Here is a 20962-nt window from a genome sequence, read left to right on the forward strand (position 1 = left end):
GGATTTTTTTCTCAAAGGTAGGCCACTCTCTCTTCAGCAAACATGATCAGTTTGGTGGAATGACAACTCAAGTCATGTTTCTACACTGTTCCTGGCCTAAGGCTGGATCAGGAAGAATGTATTAATAGAAGTATTATGGGAGCAGTTACAGACAGGAGTACCACCTCTGGATATTGCTTTTTGTGGTTGGAAATCTTGTAACATGTGTCAGCCGAAGAGTATACACATATTTGTGCCGTTGTTTTTCTATTCTATGTTATTGAATCTGACTAATGGGCCCATGCATACCCATTCCTTATTTACTCTAACCTGGCGTTTACACAAGGTCTTTTGCGTAAACAATGTTAAGCTGTTTTTTCCATTCTTTTTCCCTCTTTTCTATCACTCGCCTGGGGTTTCCTAGAGAAGATGATGTTTATTGTTGACTACTAAGGACACTTGTCATCATTGAAGGCAACATGGAATAAAAAACAATATGTGGTTGCGTGATCCAGTGCAGAGACAGAATTTATATATATGGTCAAAAGCATTTATGAAACTCAGTGGATCAGAGATGTTCTAAGCTCGTTAACAATCATTGTGCCTGATTCTAGAAATATGTGATCCCCTGCTGTATTTAAGGGTACTCCAGATGTTTGGTCCTTTACGGGCATTTCTATCTGTTTTCCTTTCAGGTGGTATTGTGGCTGAAAGATTTTAACCGTTGCTTTCAGGGGGGAAACAGACATTCCATCTTGAATATTATGATCTCTCAAATTTTCTTTCATTTCACGGAGTTGACGGAAGTTCACACGTATTTGAAGGAGAAATTTCTTGAATTTTTAGAGACGACTCTCTTTCTTCAGGTATTTCTTTTGGTCATTCTTTGTCTTTAAATTCTTGTTTATTTTTGGCCTTTAACCTTATGGAACGTTACCTAATTCTTTTCCTGATACACTTATTGTCTCATTCCAATGTTTTCATAGTCATAGGTCTCAGTATGAAGGGTCTCATTTCATTATTCCTCTTTGTTTGGAAATATTCAACTCTTTAATTTACCAAATCTGTTATTGTTTAGAAGCAGCGCAAAGGGAAAAAATCTCTCCGTTCGGAAGTCTCAACAAATGCTGTCTTGTGAAGATGCTGTTTGAGTCAAGATATCTTTTACCATGATCAAAAATAATCTCATCCTATTCTATATCTGGATCTTCATCTTAGAATTTGACGCCATTGGGGCCAAATGTGCCTTGTACAGCACCTCCCCAACCTTACCCTACTCCACTAGGCTTTCAAGAAGAAAGTAACCCATATTCCAAATCTTGGTCTAGCTGGTTTAAATACCAGATTTCAAAGAAGTGAGCTGTAGCACACAATTTAAGTCACTTAGTTTCTATGGATGAACAAGTGACTTAAAAACGCGTTATGTGGTTCAGTTGTAACTCGTGGCACACTTACAGGTGTCTCTGAAAAATAAATACAAAGCATCTGGATCAGTTTTAACACCAGCCCAAGATTAGCACTAGTATCAGCACACTAGTGTACCGGATACCATTAGAACTCCGAAGTTAAGCGTGCTTGGGCGAGAGCAGTACCAGGATGGGTGACCTCCTGGGAAGTCCTCGTTGGTGACCACAGCATGGGCATGTGATCACAGTTCAAAATTTTTAAAGAAATAACACCGGCCCGAGATATGATCCCGGTTCGGGATCATTATTGATCCACACTGTAATTCAATGTCAAACCCGAAATGATAATCCAAAATCTCAAAGCTTTCACAGAGGGATGAGAGAGGGAGGCAGAGAGTGATATTCCGGGGTAGAGAGAGGAGAAAGGGGAAGGGTGGAAGGAATGGCGAAGGATCGCCGACAAGAGGTTGTTGCTTGGCAAGGGGGACAACGTCAGGCCTGTGAGCACAGAGATTGGGAGAGTCATGATCGGAATGAGGTAGGGAGGAGAGAACTAGAGTGACTCACAGTACATCATACTTCCTGCCCTACTTCAAGGGATAAATAGTTTAAGTAGGAACCGAAGCGGGCTGGGGCTGCACGTCCAAAATGGGCTGCTGTCGGTGCTTCTGGGCATAGACCTGCTTGCAAATCATATCAGGAAGTAGGACTCGCTTGCAGATGTCTCTAAGAAATCAAAGAAAGCATGTGTTTTTCCCCCATTGTCCACTTACATAAATAAAATTTGTTGGCAGGAGGAAAGCAATTGATGAAAAAGATATTTGTTGGCAGGTGTAAAGCTCCTCAAACTCCAAATTCCACGAATTCCAAAGAGCCGTCTATCAAACAGGATGCTGATGCAAGTAAGAGACCGGATTCTGAATCAAATGAAACTGAAGGATAGACATTAATGCAGACGTGATAAATCCATTTTACCTTTGATACCATCTGAAGTAACTGTACAATACCATGTTTAACCTCACCGATGTCTTCTTCAGCACCAAACTGAGGCAAGATCAACTTAATGAAATTTTCATATCATGCTGATACGACTCTTCCCCAAAAATATCTGAAAAGGAAGAAGCGTGCCAAGTTTGCACATGCTGATTCAAACATCACGCGAAGTGGAAAGCAAGGTGGAAATAGATCCCTAAAAATTAGAAGGGGGAACGACACTGGAGGGACCTCTTCTTAGGTTTAGTTGCTGTGGCGACCAAGGGCTGGCCCTTGGGAGATCCTCCTGATTCTGCAGAAGAGTTGGCCGATCTAGCTAGTTTCGGTGTATGATACACTCTGTTTCGGGGACATGTCATGAACAAGTGAGAGGGAGTGGGTCTCTGGTGGGATGGACAATGCCGAGGGGAATCAAGGACAGGGAGAGTTGGCAGAGAGGACATCTTCAAGACAGACAAGGCTTGGAGTGGACTACGTTGGTGGGATCAATGCTGCCAAAGGGGAGATTTGACTATGTTAATTGCTGCCCTCCAACAAGGGGTACATGTTTAAAATAACATGCAAGAGTAAAAATGAAAGAAAAAAATGCCCCTAGTGGGCTTACATTAAGAGGGATCATATCACCATTCATTCCTCACCAAAGGATTCTATCACTCTCCATGTAAGGCTCCAGCTTAAGTACAAGTTCTATTGTCATTTGGCCCATAGCTTGAGTGTGTCCAATAACGGCTATAAAGGGTGTAAACCTTTGAGTGAATAATAAGATTCAAATTGAAGAAACTAAAAGAAACAATAAAAGAATGTTAAGATGGAGGTCCTACGAAGTCCACGTACTGACAAACTATCGTGATTCAAAACAAGTTTGCCAGTTATATTTCCCCGTTTCCTTCTGTTTTCTATCTGCAGTACTGTGTTTGGAAATCTGACGCTCACAACTATTTCAAAAGAGAAAAAAGTGCATATGAGGAGAGGGAGGGAGGGAGAGAAAGATAGTGTATGATATACTGACATGGCTTGCATGACCCAATATAGAAAATGTGTATTCCACTGTGTTTGCAATTTTTGTCCACTGTTTTATTACCTGCTATTGACTCAACCTTTCCCCAGGTTTCTAAAGACAATGGGTCCGGTGTGGTGATTCTAGAAAAGCACGTCATTTCTCTGATCGAAGTCATCCCTCATCTGGTGATGCAAACGATGGGATACTGGCAAGCTCGTCTTCTGCAGGTCCTTTAACCTGAGGGGTCGATGCTAATAATTTGCTTTGCCTTTCCCAAGTTTTCACTGAACAACTGATAATGATAGGGAATGTACTGGAAGTATCTTCCAATACAATATTGATATGTTTCTTTCAATTTACTGATTTTATCATTTTTTACATTCTTATCGTTCCCTGGTTGGTTTCTTTGGCAGATTTTTACCAGTGTCTTTGAGAGTTGTAGAGTGGATTCTAAGCTTATGTCTGCCTGCATATTTGCAATAATGCAAATGTTGCCACCTGTATGCTTCGTTATTTCCTTTTTCCTCATGGTCAGCTCAGGAGATATAATTTTATAATTCCTGAAATTCACTTTGTATTTCTCTTTAGAGGCAAATTCAAGACATGCAGTTGTCATACTCCAACTCTGCTGAGATGCTATGCTATCAAGTCACTTGGTTGCGCAGGCTGCCTGAGATTTTGCTTCAACTAGGTGATAAACATCCTTCTTTATCAAAGGTATTATATAATTCTTCGTTTTTTAAAAAACGTTTTATAATTCTTCGTTATTTCTCTGGTTATTGTCGCAGATGCATATTTTTCTAAGCCCGTTAATTGCTATTTGTATCATAATTAGTTTTTAATGATGTAGGATGGTCATTATTTAGGTACTCTTGCAAATAGTGAGTTGAAAAAATCTTTTCATCTACCCTGTCACTGACCTTTTCTTTCCAGCACATTCATCCTAATTCTATTCTGAAAGTACTTTGTATCCCTAGATTGAATGGATGTAAATTTTCTGCAGGACGTTATAAACAAATTATGAACTTGGTTAACAAATAAAATAGCAGAATGATATTTGGGAAATTCCCCGTGATATTTTGGAAATGAAATGTAATTTTCTGAGTTTTAGTGATTTAGTTCCTAGTTAGAGCAGAGATAGATTGGTGATAGGAAAGCTGGACATAATAAAATGTGGCAATTATATTAGACGCTAAATAGATTTGATAGAAAAACGTACAAGAAGAAACTCATCCGCCAACTAATATGTGTCAGTTCACAGTCTGTCTTGGCGACGGAAAGAGAGAAGAAGAAGACATGTAAATGAAGAAAAGGGAAAAGCTTGTCTATTATTCTGAAAGAGGGAGAATATGTACAAGCAGGAATAAAATGGTTTGCCATTAACGGTAAAATTTTCCTGGAGCTACGTGTAGAACGTACCACTGATAAGAATTTGTAAATGGTATGTGAAATCCAATATAACCAAAGTACAGAGACGGCTCCAAAGTCAACAAAATTAGAGAGGGAGCATGATCAACTGCTTTGGGTAAGGAAAAGGCCTGTGCCAGTGATGGGTTCTTGTTGTGTATTGAAATCGTTTTTCTATATATTTTTTTCCAAAATTTTATGTGGTATTATTGATGTTCCGTAGTGTATTCCTCTTGGGGTTTTCCGTTATGTTTGGTTTTCTCAGATTATTCTAGAGATCTTCTTGTGCGTTGGTCAATCTTCCATGCGTGGCTCTTCCACGGCACTTGAGTATGACAATTTGCAGTTCTCCTTGCGAGAATATTTTAGTAAAACGGACGACCAAGGTATTGGCTCCTATTTTTGGTTATTTTATTATCACTGTTATGTAAGACTCAATAGGCACCCTCCAAAGATTTGAAAAAAAATATTATACGGCTTCACCATATGTTATGGCATTACCCAGTACTACCCTTTGGTGATAGTCTTTGTGAATAAAATTTTTATTAACTCTTTGTTTCCTTGATCCAGGGGTGAGACAATACGGTTCCTTCATTAAACTTCCAAAGGACTGCCAAGATATCGCTGTATCTGGGTTATTTTATTTCTCAATCATAAGTTTGCCGTTACTTCAATCATTAGCCGTTTGTTTTTCATGTGAGTAAAAACTTTTTCTAATCCTTTTATTATCTGTGTTACTCTTCTCGCTTCCTATGCGATTACGTGCGTAAAATATTCATGAAACATGTCTAGGGTAATTGATTATTTTTCCTGTTCTCTTCTTTTTCTTCCTATGTATTACACTGGCTGGCTTTGTATATCTTCTGTCGTTTTTTTTGCAATCTTTATTAGTATTTATATCTTGAACTCTTTTACGTATTACTTTTCAAAAATGTTGTCTTTCTAGATCGAGTGGTGAATTAAAGTCTGTTGTGTAAATGACTGTGTTTGATACTTCCCTGATAGATTCACATCAGACTTTATTTCAGATGGTCAACTAACCCAACTTTCAGCCAATGGCGTTTTATCATAGCATAGAATGTACTCTCAGTTCACTCACTCTATCATATCCAGGCTAATCATCAGCCTGTCTACGGTGTAGTGGTACCTGGTATTTAAACCAGGTCTTACTGAAATGAAATAATTTGATGATCTGTCTTTCTTCTTCTCCCGTTTATGGTTCTTTCTCGTTCTTTCTCTTCGTCAATTTATGTTTCCATTCTGAATTAGCTTGTTAAATCTTAACTCTAAATGCACGCTTCATTTTCTAGTCCGTTGGATTGTCATCCAAAGTAGAGAAGAAAGTCAGGCCACCATATTTTTGTGTAATGTCGTGCATTTACTGTTCTCATATCATTTGCATTCGACTAGATAAATAGAGACGCCATTACCTGCAATTATGGTGATTAATTGTTACTGCACATGTTCCTTAATTTATTTTTCCACTGGACGCAAATACCAGTCACTTTTTATATATGGATCGAGTTTTTTAGCCCAATTTTGACGAAGTTGGTGCCTTCCCTGGCCGTCCGTTTCGTTAAGTGTCTAAATCTTCGGGATGGATACATTGTTCTCTGTAATTTATTTCCTTAGGATTGTTTACGTCTTCATCTGTAAGTTCGTGATGTCTTAGCCGCTACCCTGGTTAATTTATTTTGGTTTTACTTTCCTACGTTGGAATGTCTTTGCTTACCCCTCTTCTTATGCAGGCAATGGCATGGAGCCATCTGTACGGATGAGGATATTGGAGGTTTTAAACTCTGCATACAAATCAGGACGTGTGAAACTTGCTGACTATATAGGCTTCTTAATCACCATAATTGCACACTTTAATGTCTATCCAGGTTAATATTTCTATTATTCTCATTTTTTATTCTTTATTTTAGTTTTATTTAATCAACATTATGATACCTCCTTGCACAATTCTGAATATAGTAGAGATAAAATACCTTTGCGTTGAAACTATTACGCAAAAAGTTATGTTAAGAAACTAATTTTTCATGATTATTTACCATTTTGTTCCAGAAATGTACCCTCAGAGTGGAGAAAATGATAGAAAGGTCTCCAATCGTTCGACATTTTGGGGTATCTCTGAGGCGGTTATGACTTGCTTCTCAGAAATGGGTGATCGCTCCTTGGTTTTACGGCTATCATGGAAAACTTTACTTGAAGCAATGGTGCTTGCTCCTGTCTTATATTTTCCTTAGTTTTTATGGACACTTCTTTGCTTACTAACATAATATATTATGATATTCAGTCGCTGAAATCAGGCCTTGATAACCGACGAAGTATGCTGAGGATGATCATACTTCTCGACTCAACATCTTCAAGATTCACCGAGGAATCGAGCGTTGCCCTTGGACAGATTATTTCTACCTATCTAGTCGATGCTTCAAGTGTATGCCACATATTCAAACACATGTCATCTGAAAGTAGGGTTTAGCGTCAGTGAGGATGAGAGAGGAATGAAGTCTTGCCATTGTACTCATCACTCATTTTCATTGAGATGGATGTGACGATGACAAGTTAGTCCTCGCCATCGCCCTTTGTCCTGAAGTTATTGATGGATGATGATGACTTGTTATCCTCTTGTCATGACTATCTATTTTTACTCTTTAAGAGGGCGAGGACTATGACCAGTCGTCAACCATCGTTCGTCTGTGGGTAAGATGACAGTGACTATTAACTCATTGTTTTCCACAGATTAGGATGATGAGGACGACTTGACATCATCATTTAACCCTCTCTGAAATTTCTTTAGACGCATCTAAAACCTTCTTGTTGTGCAGTACTTGCCTGGAAGACTCAACGAAGAGCCCTTGGCGTATCGGTTTTACATCAGTCCTTGCATCGTACTATTCTTAAGAAGCAACAAGCTGTTGTTCGAGGTTTTAAGATTCTTTAATCTTGGAGATTGTGATTCTGACTCAAGTAAACTTGAGTCAGTTGGATCTAGTCTTCTGTTTATGCTCAACATCTCGAAGCTCCACCCGAATTTATCGGGTTGCGAGGGTCCTATCAGTAACATCATTCATAGTTTATCCGTCATACTGGTAAGACCATCCTTTCTAGAAATATCAATATCCATCGCGTTTAATACCCTTGACAGACCCAACTATATTATGTCTACAATGGAGCAAAGATTTTTCCTTTTTCCGTTTTTCGAATGATTCACTCGCCAGCATATTCTGGTGATTTCCAGAGAAATCGGCCATTAAACACCAAGTATTTTATTCTGAATTTTGTTCCGTGAATTTCTAGAAAACAATTATGCTTTTTGGTGTTGTAAAAATAATCATGCTCCTGTTCCTTTTTCTCCTTCTGGGTTCCAGGATACCTTATCTTTGCTACAATTTTCTCAACTTTTCTCAATTCTTTGATCCATCGGAGACTGATAACAACAATAACTAACAGTCCGAGGCTGGGAACAACATGGACTCTGAAAAAAGGTGCAGACTGGAGAACTTGTTTTTCCAGATAAAAGCTGGAGTCGCCAAGCTGCTGATGCAGGGACCCATTGAGCAAGGATGATTGATTGACGTTTGCGTTAAAAAAGTTCAAAATCAACTACACTGAAATCAAAAGGTATCGTCCTCCATTTATTTTAGTTTTATTATATATTACTAGTTGAAGAAAACTTGAACCGACACTGCAATTCCTTTTATTTTCTCTCCCAGCTATTTGTAACAATTCTTTAACCTAGGATTTTTGTCTCTTTGACAGAGTAACAGTTTCTTAGGTAGCAATCGGCCACTGACCAGAAGGACAAAAATCTATCAGAGAATACAGAAAACTTTTTCTTCCTTAAGCGCGCCAGGATTCTCAGGTCATCCTCTCATTGAAATTTCCATCGAGAATTGAGTTCAAGAGAGGAAGAAGGTTGCGTTATCTGCTCTTTTGAGCAATGGATAAAATTATTCTTCTGTATATGGAGAAATCCTTCAAATTTTGATTAAATTAGCAGATCATTTCGTTCTGATTTTGTGGGATGGACCAGTTAACCTCAAGAACTAGCTTTTAAGGCGGTGAGAGTTTTAGGCAAAATTTCCCTCATTTAAAGTAGAAGTTTAAGCTACAAACCTATGATCTACCATAATCTTTCTGATTTTGACAAGATTTATGCATAAGTTTGCATGAATAAAAAGGCTCGGGTCTGTGATCTGTTTGGCAACACGGTGAATATCATTGGGTATACAATGATGTCACTTGAAAATAATGCTCAAAATATTATTGATTTAATGGAAACGTGAACTAAATGACAATAGGTGGTACACTACAAGGTTGTAGGGAAAGACATCAAATTATATAACTTGAATCATGACTTTCTCTGTATGAACATTAATCTCCATCTCCTTATATCCTGAATCTCATCGGTTTATTGCTATGATAGGCGTTCTAATTAATTCATTTTAAAGACGTATATTATTGTGTTTTATCCTGGATTTTCTGTATTTTTTATAGTCACCTTGATGATCGTTTCTGGTAGCAATCATTGGCCACATAGATTCATAATTGCAGTTTATAATTTGCATGTGACTCGAGTGCATCTTCTTTAAAATGGAAGGGGGATGTCTAGAAAACTCTAGAGATAAAATGAGTACTGAAGATTGGAAATTTTCCTTACATCAGCATAACTTGAGCAAATAATAATTAGAAAGCAAAAACAATCTTCCAATATTTCTTTGCCATGAGAGGTATTATTGATCAAAGGAGAAAATGGATTAACAAACCAATCCCGTAGAGGAGTTCAAAAGAGAACTAAGAGGTCAAAGGGCAAAGAATTGGTATCAACCCCATTTGCCGGACTGTTGACAACATGAGTCAAGGCATACATATTTTCAATGTTCTGGTGGTTAGACTAGCCTATAAGGTCTACTCTCTCTCTCTCTCTCTCGTGTCTATACAGGACCATGTAGAATCTCTCTTTCTTGATCAAGTATTTTCTATTTGGTTGACTTGGTATCAGAGCAAGGTTTGATCCTGCCTTCATCTTGGCTGCAGCCATGATACCCATAGGGCTGTAGAGCTCTGTTTTGTGTCTGCGTCCGTGATCACCTATACGCTTTTTGTGTCCACACCTGCAACTGCGACCTTGGATCCACAGTTTTGTGCTCATATATGGCCGCGGATCTGCATTTGTATGTTGTGACCAACTGCAGATCCACATTTTGCTCCTGTGCCTGAAACGCACTGTTTATTGCATGAATATCACAATTTGTACATGTTTATTTGCATGAAAAAGATAATACGTGTATGCTATCAATCTTTAAATCATTAAATCTATTTTAGAGTCAAAATTTATTTTTTCTAGATTTTATAGTCAGAAGATATATTTGGAATTATGGATTTAATAAGGGTTTTCCAAATTTAAGTGGCGTTGTGCCAAGTGTCAGAAGCCAATTTATTTGGATTTCAGCCAATCATTGGGTGTGCTAAGGAATAAAAAAAGACATTATGACATTATGATTCACAATGCCATAAGGTGCCAACCATGGAAGCTGTGCTAAAAAAAAGACATTATGACATGTGCTTAGTTAATGATTGGTTGTCATCAATCATTTGGTAAGCTGTGACTCGTTGCCGTTCGACGAATCGAACGGCGACACGTGGCAGTGCAACATAAAAAGGGCTAGAAAATCTTCTAAAATTCATATTAAATAAAATAAAACCCCAAAATACAAATAATTATATATTTCTACTTAGAAAAATCATATATTTTCAAATTTAATGTCAAACAATTCTAGAAAATCATATTCTGTCTCAGAAAATTATATTTTCATAATCTATTGTCATAAAAATCCCCAAAAATACATAAAAATTCAGAAAATTCAGAACATCATTCTAAAAATAGAATTTATCATATTAAGCTTGATAACATGAAAGTATAAGTAATTTAATGCAAATAAACATGCAAATATAATCAGATTAAGGTACTAGAAATGCATGTTATTAATGTCATAACGGCCAATGATTAAATGCGCGTGCAGACACTAAGGGAAAAAATCTGGCATCACATGATTGGAAAAAATGGAAAAGTCCCATTATAAAAAATAGAGATAAAAATATGCTATCTTTGTTGCCACATCATTGCAAAGATTGAAATTTTATATAGGTAGTGACATGTGTCAATGTATCAGTTATCAAAAATAGGAAATGCATTTATGTGATGCACCTTAACACGTTGCCACATCATTCCTATAATGCTTATATTCCTTTCCTTTATTATTTTTAGTATTCAGTGCAAGACTAGTCACTCTCAATGCTGTCGATTGCCGATGACGAAGAAAACATGCCAATCATCAAAAAAGGAATATGATTAATTTCCAAAACAGTGAATGGAAAAATCTTATGCAATTGCAACACTGATGTGGATGATAAATATTTAATAAAATGAAAGCCTAGGAATACTCCAACTTAAAGGTTAAATATCTAACAGTCTAGGAGGCTGAGTGTGCTGAACTTTTGACATAGCTTCTTATTTTATCCCTCATTATATCAGTTCCTAAAATCTATAAATTTAGGGTTAATATCACGGTTCAGCCTAAAGTTTTCCGAAAATTTGAGTTACAACCCTATCTTTTTTTTCGCCGCGTCACAGCTCGAAACGCCCATTTGGTCCGCCGCCGCAGCCCGGGCGTGACGTGGACTCGACGTGGCTGCCAGGTGGAATTCTGGCGGCGTCCACGTAAGCGGAATCCACCTGGCAGACACGTGGAGTCCACGTCATAACGCGATTTGAAGAAAGTGAGAAATAGGAACGATCAGTCACCTAGGAGTTAGTCACCCGGGAGAGAGCGCAGAAGGGTGGTGAAGGAGAAGGAGACGGTGGAGAAGGAGGAAGAAAAGGCGTCGGGGAGAAGGGGCTTTCGCGCTGATCAAGGACTTTGGCCACAACGGCGACCACACCCTTTCTTCCTCCTTCTCGCCGTCGCCCTCGCCCTCCTCCATCGGCTGAAGCGGTCACTCGACTCTGTCGCACAGACGGTCCTCACCTGCAACACCGTCATCAACGCCTGCGCCCGGGCCACGGAGGTGCCTTGGGAGAAAGAGGAGATGGGCAAGCTAAATTCATGCTCTTCCATACCCATTTGCCCATTTGCGCTTGCTGTTCTAGGGTTCTTCGAACAAGAGGATGTGGGCAGAGAAGATGTTCTACGGACGTGCCTGGTTTTGTTGGGAGCAGTTGTTCTTGCTGTGGCTTTCTTGACCTTCTCTGTCAAGAAGATGATCGCCACTTATATCTTCGGTATCCTTGGAATCTCTGGGATTATGCTTCCGGATTGGGAGTATTTCGATCGTGATTACTCTCAGTGGCTGACTCCCTTGCCTACTGATAACCACAGTGGCACCGTCGGCGCATTCGACCAGAGCTCCAGGTTTGATTGATCTTCAATTTGGGAAGTATGATATCGCAATCTAAATATCGCAATCTATCTCAATTTCAATCTATCTTAATTCTACTAAATTTAACTTCCCAAGTGGAATGTAAATTTTTAACTACCTTGAATTTTGTGATAAAAATCTGAGAAAGTATTCCTTCCCAGGTTGTTATCAATCAGATTGGAGAGGCCCTCTCATCTGCAACTGAGGTTCTTGAATCGTTAGCTTTCCGAGTCTTATGTCTTTGCCAAAGGGTTTCTTTTTCACCAGATAAATCTCATCATTTACTGGGAAGCAGCAATTGGAAATTTAGTAGGCACGTGTATAATTTTTCACCAGGTTGAAGGAATGCAGAGTGTTGCTTCTGATCTTGATGAGGTGGTATGTGAAGAACGAGCACTTACTGAAGAGTGCGGAGAGCTCTTGGCTCTGACGCAGGCACTGCAGGTAAGTGAGCTATCCACTAGTCAATAATTTCTTTTTTTGTAATATGAACGTTATTCTTAATAAGACATTTTTTTTTGTTCATTCATAAGTACCAATTTCTGTTAGACAATAATTATATTTGCTTTTGTTAATTAGTTCAGCCGACTTCCCATTCCACGAGAATCTTGGCGTGGGAGATGATCTTCCACCTTAAATTTTTTTCATAATTTAATGTCAAATTTATAGAATTGTAGGTGTCTCTAAATATAAGAAATCTGTAAATTGTTAACTTTAAATTTTCTTGTGCAGATGCGTTCAAACAAATAGAGTGTCTGAGAAAACTGATATTTACAGTTTTGGGGTCGTTTTGCTTGAGCGCGTTACTGGAAGGCCAGCAATTGATGTGGACAGAACCCACATTACTCAGAGAGCTCAAACAAAACTGTAACAGGGAGATGTATGCAGTATTGTGGACCCAAGAATATAAGGCGAATATGTATCCCCATGACAGGCCGTCCATAACTGATGTTGTTGTGCAACTGAAGGAATTTAAAGTTGTATCCCCACTTTCACATGCTGACTTCTGGTTATTGCACTTAATGTTTAGTTTGGTTTATCATTTTGGTTAATGAATTAATTGAGCAGGCCTGAGGAAATTAAGCAAATTACATTATAATGCTGATCTAGTGCCTAATGAAATTGTCTTCTAAATGTTTCAAATTATGCCACCTGAGGAAGCAAACATAAACAAATTTCATGACGTTTTTAACAGGAATTATTGATACACATCTATGTCGATAAAACCATTCACATTAAAAGCAACATCATAAACAGCGGTTTGAAATGTTTTGACAAATCATTACGACCACCTGGATCATATGTCTTCCGCCTGTATATGTACCTTCCATTTTCATCCTCATCATCGGTATCATTGGGGGTTAACATGTCACCCTCGGAATCATCATACTCGCTATGATATCCAGCAACAAATGTTTGTTGTTGGACATGTTCGTTTCTAAGTCTGTGGCCGTCTACCAATTCCTCATCCCATTCGTCACTCGAATATTCGTCGGGGGCACTTAAGTACACTTCACTTTCCTCCTCTTCCCTACCTATATCATATTCAGAGTCATCATCGCTATCGTAATCAGAACCAAACACCTTACACTCGTCATCAACCCTGTATAAGAGATAGATGGAAAACAGTAATTGATCATGAGTGCAAAATACTTAAATTACCAAGGAGATCTTACATTCTTCTACGACAAACAGATATCTGAAATTACATTGGAAATAATAAAAAATACAATATTTAAGTAGAAAGGGAAAAATAAAGATAATAAAAACTTACATTACTTAAAGCCAAGCGTCCACCGTCAAAGAATAGAAGAACGCCTAAAAACTCAAAAAAACAAAAGGATGTTCGCATTGAGCCGAGGAGTTAAGTCAATTAGAATTCCAAAACGTATGGGTTAAAAAGGAATTTTGCATCAAGGTAGATATGTACAAAGATAGAGAGCTACGTAGCTAGACAGAAAGACTGTAGATATGTACATTGATAGGTAAGAAATCATGTAGAAAAAACACATTAATAAACTGACATAAAGAATGAGATATACAGTCCACAGATATCCTCTGCGGTTTAAAAAAACCAGCAGGTCACCACACGAGGAAATAGTCCACAGATAGAAAGATGGTTATATCTAAAAAATTATAAGATCATTTAAAATCCACCTATCCCAACTAAAGATCATTTAAAATCGACCTATCACAGAATGAACACGCGGATGAATGACTCAAACCATTCAATGTTAATCCATCGTCATTAAATTTTCATAAAATTTCAGCAACATGGGCCAAAAATTGCCGGCAATAACAAGAAATAGACAGTAGGATAGCTTCTACAGCCCAAGCAATGAATGTTTAAGGAATTTTCAAAAGCCAGTACTGTCAATCGACGCGCAATAAGATACATTCTTAGAAAATATACATGAAAAATCTGAGAAAAAATGAGGAGATGAACGATGACTCAGCAAATGAATATGCAGATGAATTAGTCGAACCATTCAATGCTTACTCATCATCATTAAATTTGCAAAACATTTCAGCAATATGGGCCAGAAATTAGCGGTGATAAAAATAATAGCCAAGAGAATTTTAGGACAATTTTCACACGCAAGAACTGTCGACCGACACGCAGCAGGATACATTCGTCGAAAATAAACATGAAAAATCCGAGAAAAAACTAGGAGATGACCCATGATTAAGTGAATGAACACGCGGAAGAATGACTCAAACCATTCAATGCTAATCCATCATCATTAAATTTTCATTAGATTTCACCAATTTGGCCCACAAATTGGCGGCGATATCAAGAAATAGACGGTAGGATAGCTTCAAACTCTGTTGAATAGATGTTCGCTCTGGTTTTATACGACTTTCCTCAGATCAATATTACCTTGAGGAATTTAACATTACAGAGTTTGTGTTAAAAAAAATCAATGTTACATAGGTATATCTTAGACCTCTAATTAGCAGATCAGTGGGCCTGAATGGCTACGAAAAGTGTTTTAGTTGAAGTGGCCTCTGATACGAACCTAGGTGTTCTATTCGGCACTTCATGGTATACCCATGGATTGGCGAGTTCCTATTTGGAAGGTTGCAATTTTTTAACTGCTGTAGTTTCTACTCCTGCGAATAGTTTAGCTCACTCTTTATTGCTTCTGTGGGGACCAGAAGCTCAAGGAGATTTTACTCGTTGGTGTCAATTGGGTGGTCTGTGGACTTTTGTTGCTCTTCATGGGGCTTTTGGGCTAATAGGTTTCATGTTACGTCAATTTGAACTTGCTCGATCTGTTCAATTGCGACCTTATAACGCAATCGCTTTTTCCGGTCCAATTGCAGTTTTTGTTTCTGTATTCTTGATTTATCCACTGGGTCAGTCTGGTTGGTTCTTTGCACCTAGTTTTGGTGTAGCAGCAATCTTTAGATTCATCCTTTTCTTCCAAGGGTTTCATAATTGGACGTTGAATCCATTTCATATGATGGGAGTTGCTGGAGTATTAGGCGCTGCTTTGCTATGCGCTATTCATGGTGCTACTGTAGAAAATACTTTATTCAAGACGGTGACGGTGCAAATACATTCCGTGCTTTTAACCCAACTCAGGCTGAAGAGACTTATTCAATGGTAACTGCTAACCGCTTCTGGTCCGAAATCTTTGGGGTTGCTTTTTCCAACAAACGTTGGTTACATTTCTTTATGTTATTTGTACCAGTAACTGGTTTATGGATGAGTGCTCTTAGAGTAGTCGGTCTGGCTCTGAACCTACGTGCCTATGACTGCTTTCCCAAGAAATCTGTGCAGCAGAAGATCCTGAATTTGAGACTTTCTACACCAAAAATATTCTATTAAATGAAGGTATTCGTGCTTGGATGGCGGCTCAGGATCAGCCTCATGAAAATCTTATATTCCCTGAGGAGGTTCTACCACGTGGAAACGCTCTTTAATGGAACTTTAGCTTTAGCAGGTCGTGACCAAGAAACCACCGGTTTTGCTTGGTGGGCGGTAATGCCAGACTTATCAATTTGTCCGGTAAACTACTTGGAGCTCACGAGCCCAAGCCGGATTAATTGTATTTTGGGCCGAACAATGAACCTATTTGAAGTGGCTCATTTCGCATCGAAAAGCCAATGTATGAACAAGGATTGATTTTACTTCCCATCTAGCTACTTTAGGTTGGGGGTAGGTCCGGGAGGAGAAGTTATAGATACTTTTCCATACTTTGTGTCTGGAGTACTTCACTTAATTTCCTCTGCAGTCTTAGGCTTTGGCGGCATTTATCATGCGCTCTGGGACCTGAAACTCTTGAAGAATCTTTTCCATTCTTTGGTTATGTATGGAAAGATAGAAATAAAATGACCACAATTTTAGGTATTCACTTAATTTTGTTAGGTCTAGGTGCTTTTCTTTTAGTATTCAAAGCTGTTTATTTTGGTGGTGTATATGATACCTGGGCTCCAGGAGGGGGAGATGTAAGAAAATTTACGAACTTGACCCTTAGCCCAAGTGTTATATTTGGTTATTTACTAAAATCTCCTTTTGGAGGAGAAGGTTGGATTGTTAGTGTGGACGATTTAGAAGATATAATTGGCGGACATGTATGGTTAGGTTTCACTTGTATACTTGGTGGAATTTGGCATATCTTAACCAAGCCTTTTGCGTGGGCTCGTCGCGCATTTGTCTGGTCTGGAGAGGCTTACTTGTCTTATAGTTTAGCTGCTTTATCTGTATTTGGTTTTATAGCTTGTTGTTTTGTCTGGTTCAATAATACTGCTTACCCTAGTGAATTTTATGGTCCAACCGGACCAGAAGCTTCTCAAGCTCAAGCTTTTACTTTTCTAGTTAGAGACCAACGCCTTGGGGCTAATGTGGGCTCCACTCAAGGACCTACTGGTTTAGGTAAATATCTAATGCGTTCCCCAACTGGAGAGATCATTTGTGGAGGGGAAACCATGCGTTTTTGGGATCTACGAGCTCCTTGGTTAGAACCTCTAAGAGGTCCAAATGGGTTGGACTTGAGCAGGCTGAAAAAAGACATACAACCTTGGCAAGAACGCCGTTCAGCGGAATATATGACTCACGCTCCTCTAGGTTCTTTGAATTCCGTGGGTGGCGTAGCTACCGAAATCAATGCAGTCAATTATGTATCTCCTAGAAGTTGGTTAGCTACTTCTCATTTTGTTCTAGGCTTCTTCTTTTTTGTGGGTCATTTGTGGCATGCGGGAAGAGCCCGTGCAGCTGCAGCAGGATTTGAAAAGGGAATCGATCGTGAATTGGAACCTGTTCTATTCATGACCCCTCTTAATTAATTGAATTGATATTTTTTGATTTATATATCTTTTTTTGTTCTGGCTCGGCTATCCTACGTCTAGACGAGCCAGAACAATTTATAACAGTATATTAGGCCAATAAAAAAAGATTCAACAAGAAAAAGGAGAGAGAGGGATTCGAACCCTCGATAGTTCTTTAGAACTATACCGGTTTTCAAGACCGGAGCTATCAACCACTCGGCCATCTCTCCAAAAGACAATTTCTATTTTATTTCTACAAATAGAACATGGCCATATGAATTGTTACACTACCCTGTTAAAGTGACATTCTAGATAGGGTCTATATATGTATTCATTTGTATGTATCTATGTGTATATTGATAGGTATATACAGGATCTAGTATATCTATTTGTTAGTTAAATATATAGTAAACTAAATCAAATACTAAATAAAGTGGTAATAACTTTTAATGAATGAATTGATTCATGGTTAAATCCCGCCATGATGCATTTTCTCAAAATTTTAACTAAATAAGGGATCAAATGGTATAGTTTATTTGTTGGTAGCTTGGAGGATTACAAGCATGACTATTGCTTTCCAATTGGCTGTTTTTGCATTAATTGCGACTTCATCAGTCTTACTGATTAGTGTACCTGTTGTATTTGCTTCTTCTGATGGTTGGTCAAGTAACAAAAATATTGTATTTTCTGCTACTTCATTATGGATTGGATTAGTTTTTTTGGTAGCTATCCTCAATTCTCTCATCTCTTGAACCTTTTCTCCGGCATTTCTTCCATCCAAAACACAGCTACTTCTAATAAAATTCTTCTTTTGAGATAGATTTGAATTAAAGTTTGAAAACAAAAAGAAAGATATTTCTTTTGTTTTATTTTCAATCATATCGTTGATATCATTTTTTGATTACTTATTTTATCGTATCTATCGGTTTTTTGGAATCGGAATCTTCCTGAAACAAGAAGAAGAAATAGTATCAGGTCCTGCACAAATATGATCCAAACGCATATATGATATATCATATATGTCATATATGTGTGGACATATGTGTGCGTATCAAAAAAGCGGATATGGTTTAATGGTAAAATTTCTCCTTGCCAAGGAGAAGTCGCGGTTCGATTCCGCTATCCGCCATGGGGAAGTAATTTACTATGATTACTAATTTAGTCTAGTTTACTACTAGAGTGTCGTCGTTAGATGATTCTGTTTCTTTATCTACTCGCCAATCGAAAAACAAAACCTACCATCCAAAAACAAAAAGCTTATTAAGAACTAGATACTAGAATAATACCACACCTAAAATAAGAAAATATTGAGATTATCTAGATATGTATATTTCTTTTATCTATTTTGATTTGATCAAAAAACAATGTTGCGGAGACAGGATTTGAACTCGTGACCTCAAGGTTATGAGCCTTATAGCTACCAAACTGCTCTACTCCGTTGAAGAACTAAGTGGACAAAAAGAATATACGCCCCTTTACCATATCTATATAATTAGAATAGTCCATTTATACAGAATGGTAAAGAGGGGCCACTCCATGATCATGGATCATAGAGATTTATAAAAACAAAAGTGAACGGTATTTTTATCCTTACCAACTAGACCTTGTAGCGCCCGGTAACAAACATGTATTAACCATTTCTCGAAGTATGTGTCCGGATAGTCCAAAGTGTCGATAGTTACCCCTAGGTCGTCCGTCAAAAAACAACGTCGATGAAGCCGTGTGGGTGCACTATTACGTGGTAGGGATTGCAATTTTCCATGAATTTCCCATTTTTCAGTCAACGACGAATTTGGCTTATTTCTTTTTAAGGATTGACGAATCAAATGATATTTCTGCTCCAATTTCTGTCTCTTGCTCTCCTCTGAATCAAACTTTTTCTTGCCATAATTTTCAGTTCCTTTTATTTTATTTTTAAAAATATAGTTCGGATCTTAGATGTAGATATATAATAAGGGCTTCCTTATTCATCAAAATAAAAGGAATGAAATTCTTGACGATACAATACAGGACATAAAACGAATAACTAAATTAACCAAATTTTCCTGATGTAGAGGCAATCAAGAAAGCCGCATAAGTGAATATATAACCTACAGAAAAATGGGCCAATCCGACCAATCTTGCTTGGACAATAGAAAGGGCCACTGGTTTATCTCTCCATCGAATCAAATTTGCTAAAGGTGTGCGCTCATGAGCCCATGCTAAAGTTTCAATTAATTCCTGCCAATAACCGCCAGGAAATTAAAAACATAAAGCCAGTAGCCCAGACAAGATGTCCAAATAAGAACATCCAGGCCCAAACCGATAAACTATTCATACCAAAAGGGTTATATCCGTTGATAAGTTGTGAAGAGTTTAACCATAGATAATCTCTTAACCATCCCATCAAATAAGTGGAGGATTCATTAAATTGTGAAACATTACCTTGCCATAGTGTAATGTGTTTCCAATGCCAATAAAAAGTAACCCATCCAATGGTATTTAACATCCAGAAAACTGCCAAATAAAAAGCGTCCCAAGCCGAAATATCACAAGTACCACCTCGTCCCGGCCGTCATAAGGAAAACTATAACCAAATCCTTTTTATCCGCATTAATTTAGAACCACGTGCATCTAAAGCACCTTTTACTAAAATCAAGGTAGTTGTATGCAAACCTAGAGCAATAGCATGATGAACCAAGAAATCTCCAGGACCTATCGTTAAGAAGAGTGAATTACTACTCTCATTAACAGCATTCAACCAGCCAGGTAACCATATGCTTGTACCGGCATTAAATGCGGGCCAGTCGTTGAAGATAACAGTACATCGAAGCCATATGAAGTTTTACCATGCGCAGATTGTATCCATTGGGCAAATATGGGTTCGATCAAGATTTGTTTTTCCGGAGTACCAAAGGCAAGCATCACGTCGTTATGAACATAAAGGCCTAAAGTATGGAATCCTAAAAACAAGCTGGCCCAACTTAAATGAGATATGATCGCTTCTTTATGGGCTAACATTCTTGCCAATACATTATCTTCATTCTGTTCCGGATTATAATCTCTAATGAAGAATATAGCTCCATGAGCAAATGCTCCTGTCATGATGAACCCTGCGATGTATTGGTGATGAGTATATAACGCAGCTTGAGTAGTAAAGTCTTGGGCTATAAATGCATAAGCAGGTAAGGCGTACATGTGTTGAGCTACTAAAGAAGTAATAACACCTAAAGAAGCTAGAGCAAGACCTAATTGAAAATGACGGGAATTATTGATTGTGTCATAAAGACCTTTATGACCACGTCCTAATCGACCTCCCGGTGGGTTATGCGCTTCTAAAAGATCTTTTATACTATGCCCAATCCCAAAGTTAGTTCTATACATATGCCCAGCAATCAGAAAAATAAATGCAATAGCTAAATGATGATGAGCCATATCAGTTAGCCATAAACTTTGGGTTTGTGGATGGAATCCACCAAGAAGAGTTAAAATAGCCGTTCCC

The 20962-nt window shown here is 38.1% G+C and overlaps 1 protein-coding gene, 1 non-coding gene and 1 pseudogene across 5 annotated transcripts in view; 2 read left to right on the forward strand and 1 right to left on the reverse strand.

Moving 5' to 3' along the window:
- The window catches only part of LOC144704290 (ARM repeat superfamily protein), a 37660-nt gene extending 28860 nt beyond the window's left edge, over positions 1-8800 (forward strand). For 2 of the 4 annotated variants that reach the window (XM_078576657.1, XM_078576656.1), the window contains exons 10-21: positions 675-845; positions 3486-3605; positions 3792-3878; positions 3967-4095; positions 5009-5171; positions 5356-5481; positions 6534-6668; positions 6850-7001; positions 7082-7222; positions 7614-7877; positions 8239-8409; positions 8548-8800. In XM_078576657.1, coding sequence (XP_078432783.1) covers positions 675-845; positions 3486-3605; positions 3792-3878; positions 3967-4095; positions 5009-5171; positions 5356-5481; positions 6534-6668; positions 6850-7001; positions 7082-7222; positions 7614-7877; positions 8239-8355 — 1605 coding nt within the window. In that variant the 3' untranslated portion in view covers positions 8356-8409; positions 8548-8800. The remainder of the gene's footprint in view (positions 1-674; positions 846-3485; positions 3606-3791; positions 3879-3966; positions 4096-5008; positions 5172-5355; positions 5482-6533; positions 6669-6849; positions 7002-7081; positions 7223-7613; positions 7878-8238; positions 8410-8547) is intronic. The other 2 variants (XM_078576659.1, XM_078576658.1) reach the window with 2 other exon arrangements.
- On the forward strand, positions 1492-1613 carry LOC144705022 (5S ribosomal RNA; annotated as a pseudogene).
- Positions 8801-17622: 8822 nt separating the features above from the next.
- TRNAS-UGA (transfer RNA serine (anticodon UGA)) lies at positions 17623-17711 on the reverse strand. Its single transcript has one exon. It is a non-coding gene; the product is annotated as a tRNA-Ser (tRNA).
- Positions 17712-20962: the final 3251 nt, after the last annotated feature.

The sequence above is a fragment of the Wolffia australiana genome, chromosome 6 (assembly GCF_029677425.1).
Source record: "Wolffia australiana isolate 7733 chromosome 6, ASM2967742v1".
In the NCBI taxonomy this organism is placed as follows: Eukaryota; Viridiplantae; Streptophyta; class Magnoliopsida; order Alismatales; family Araceae; genus Wolffia; species Wolffia australiana.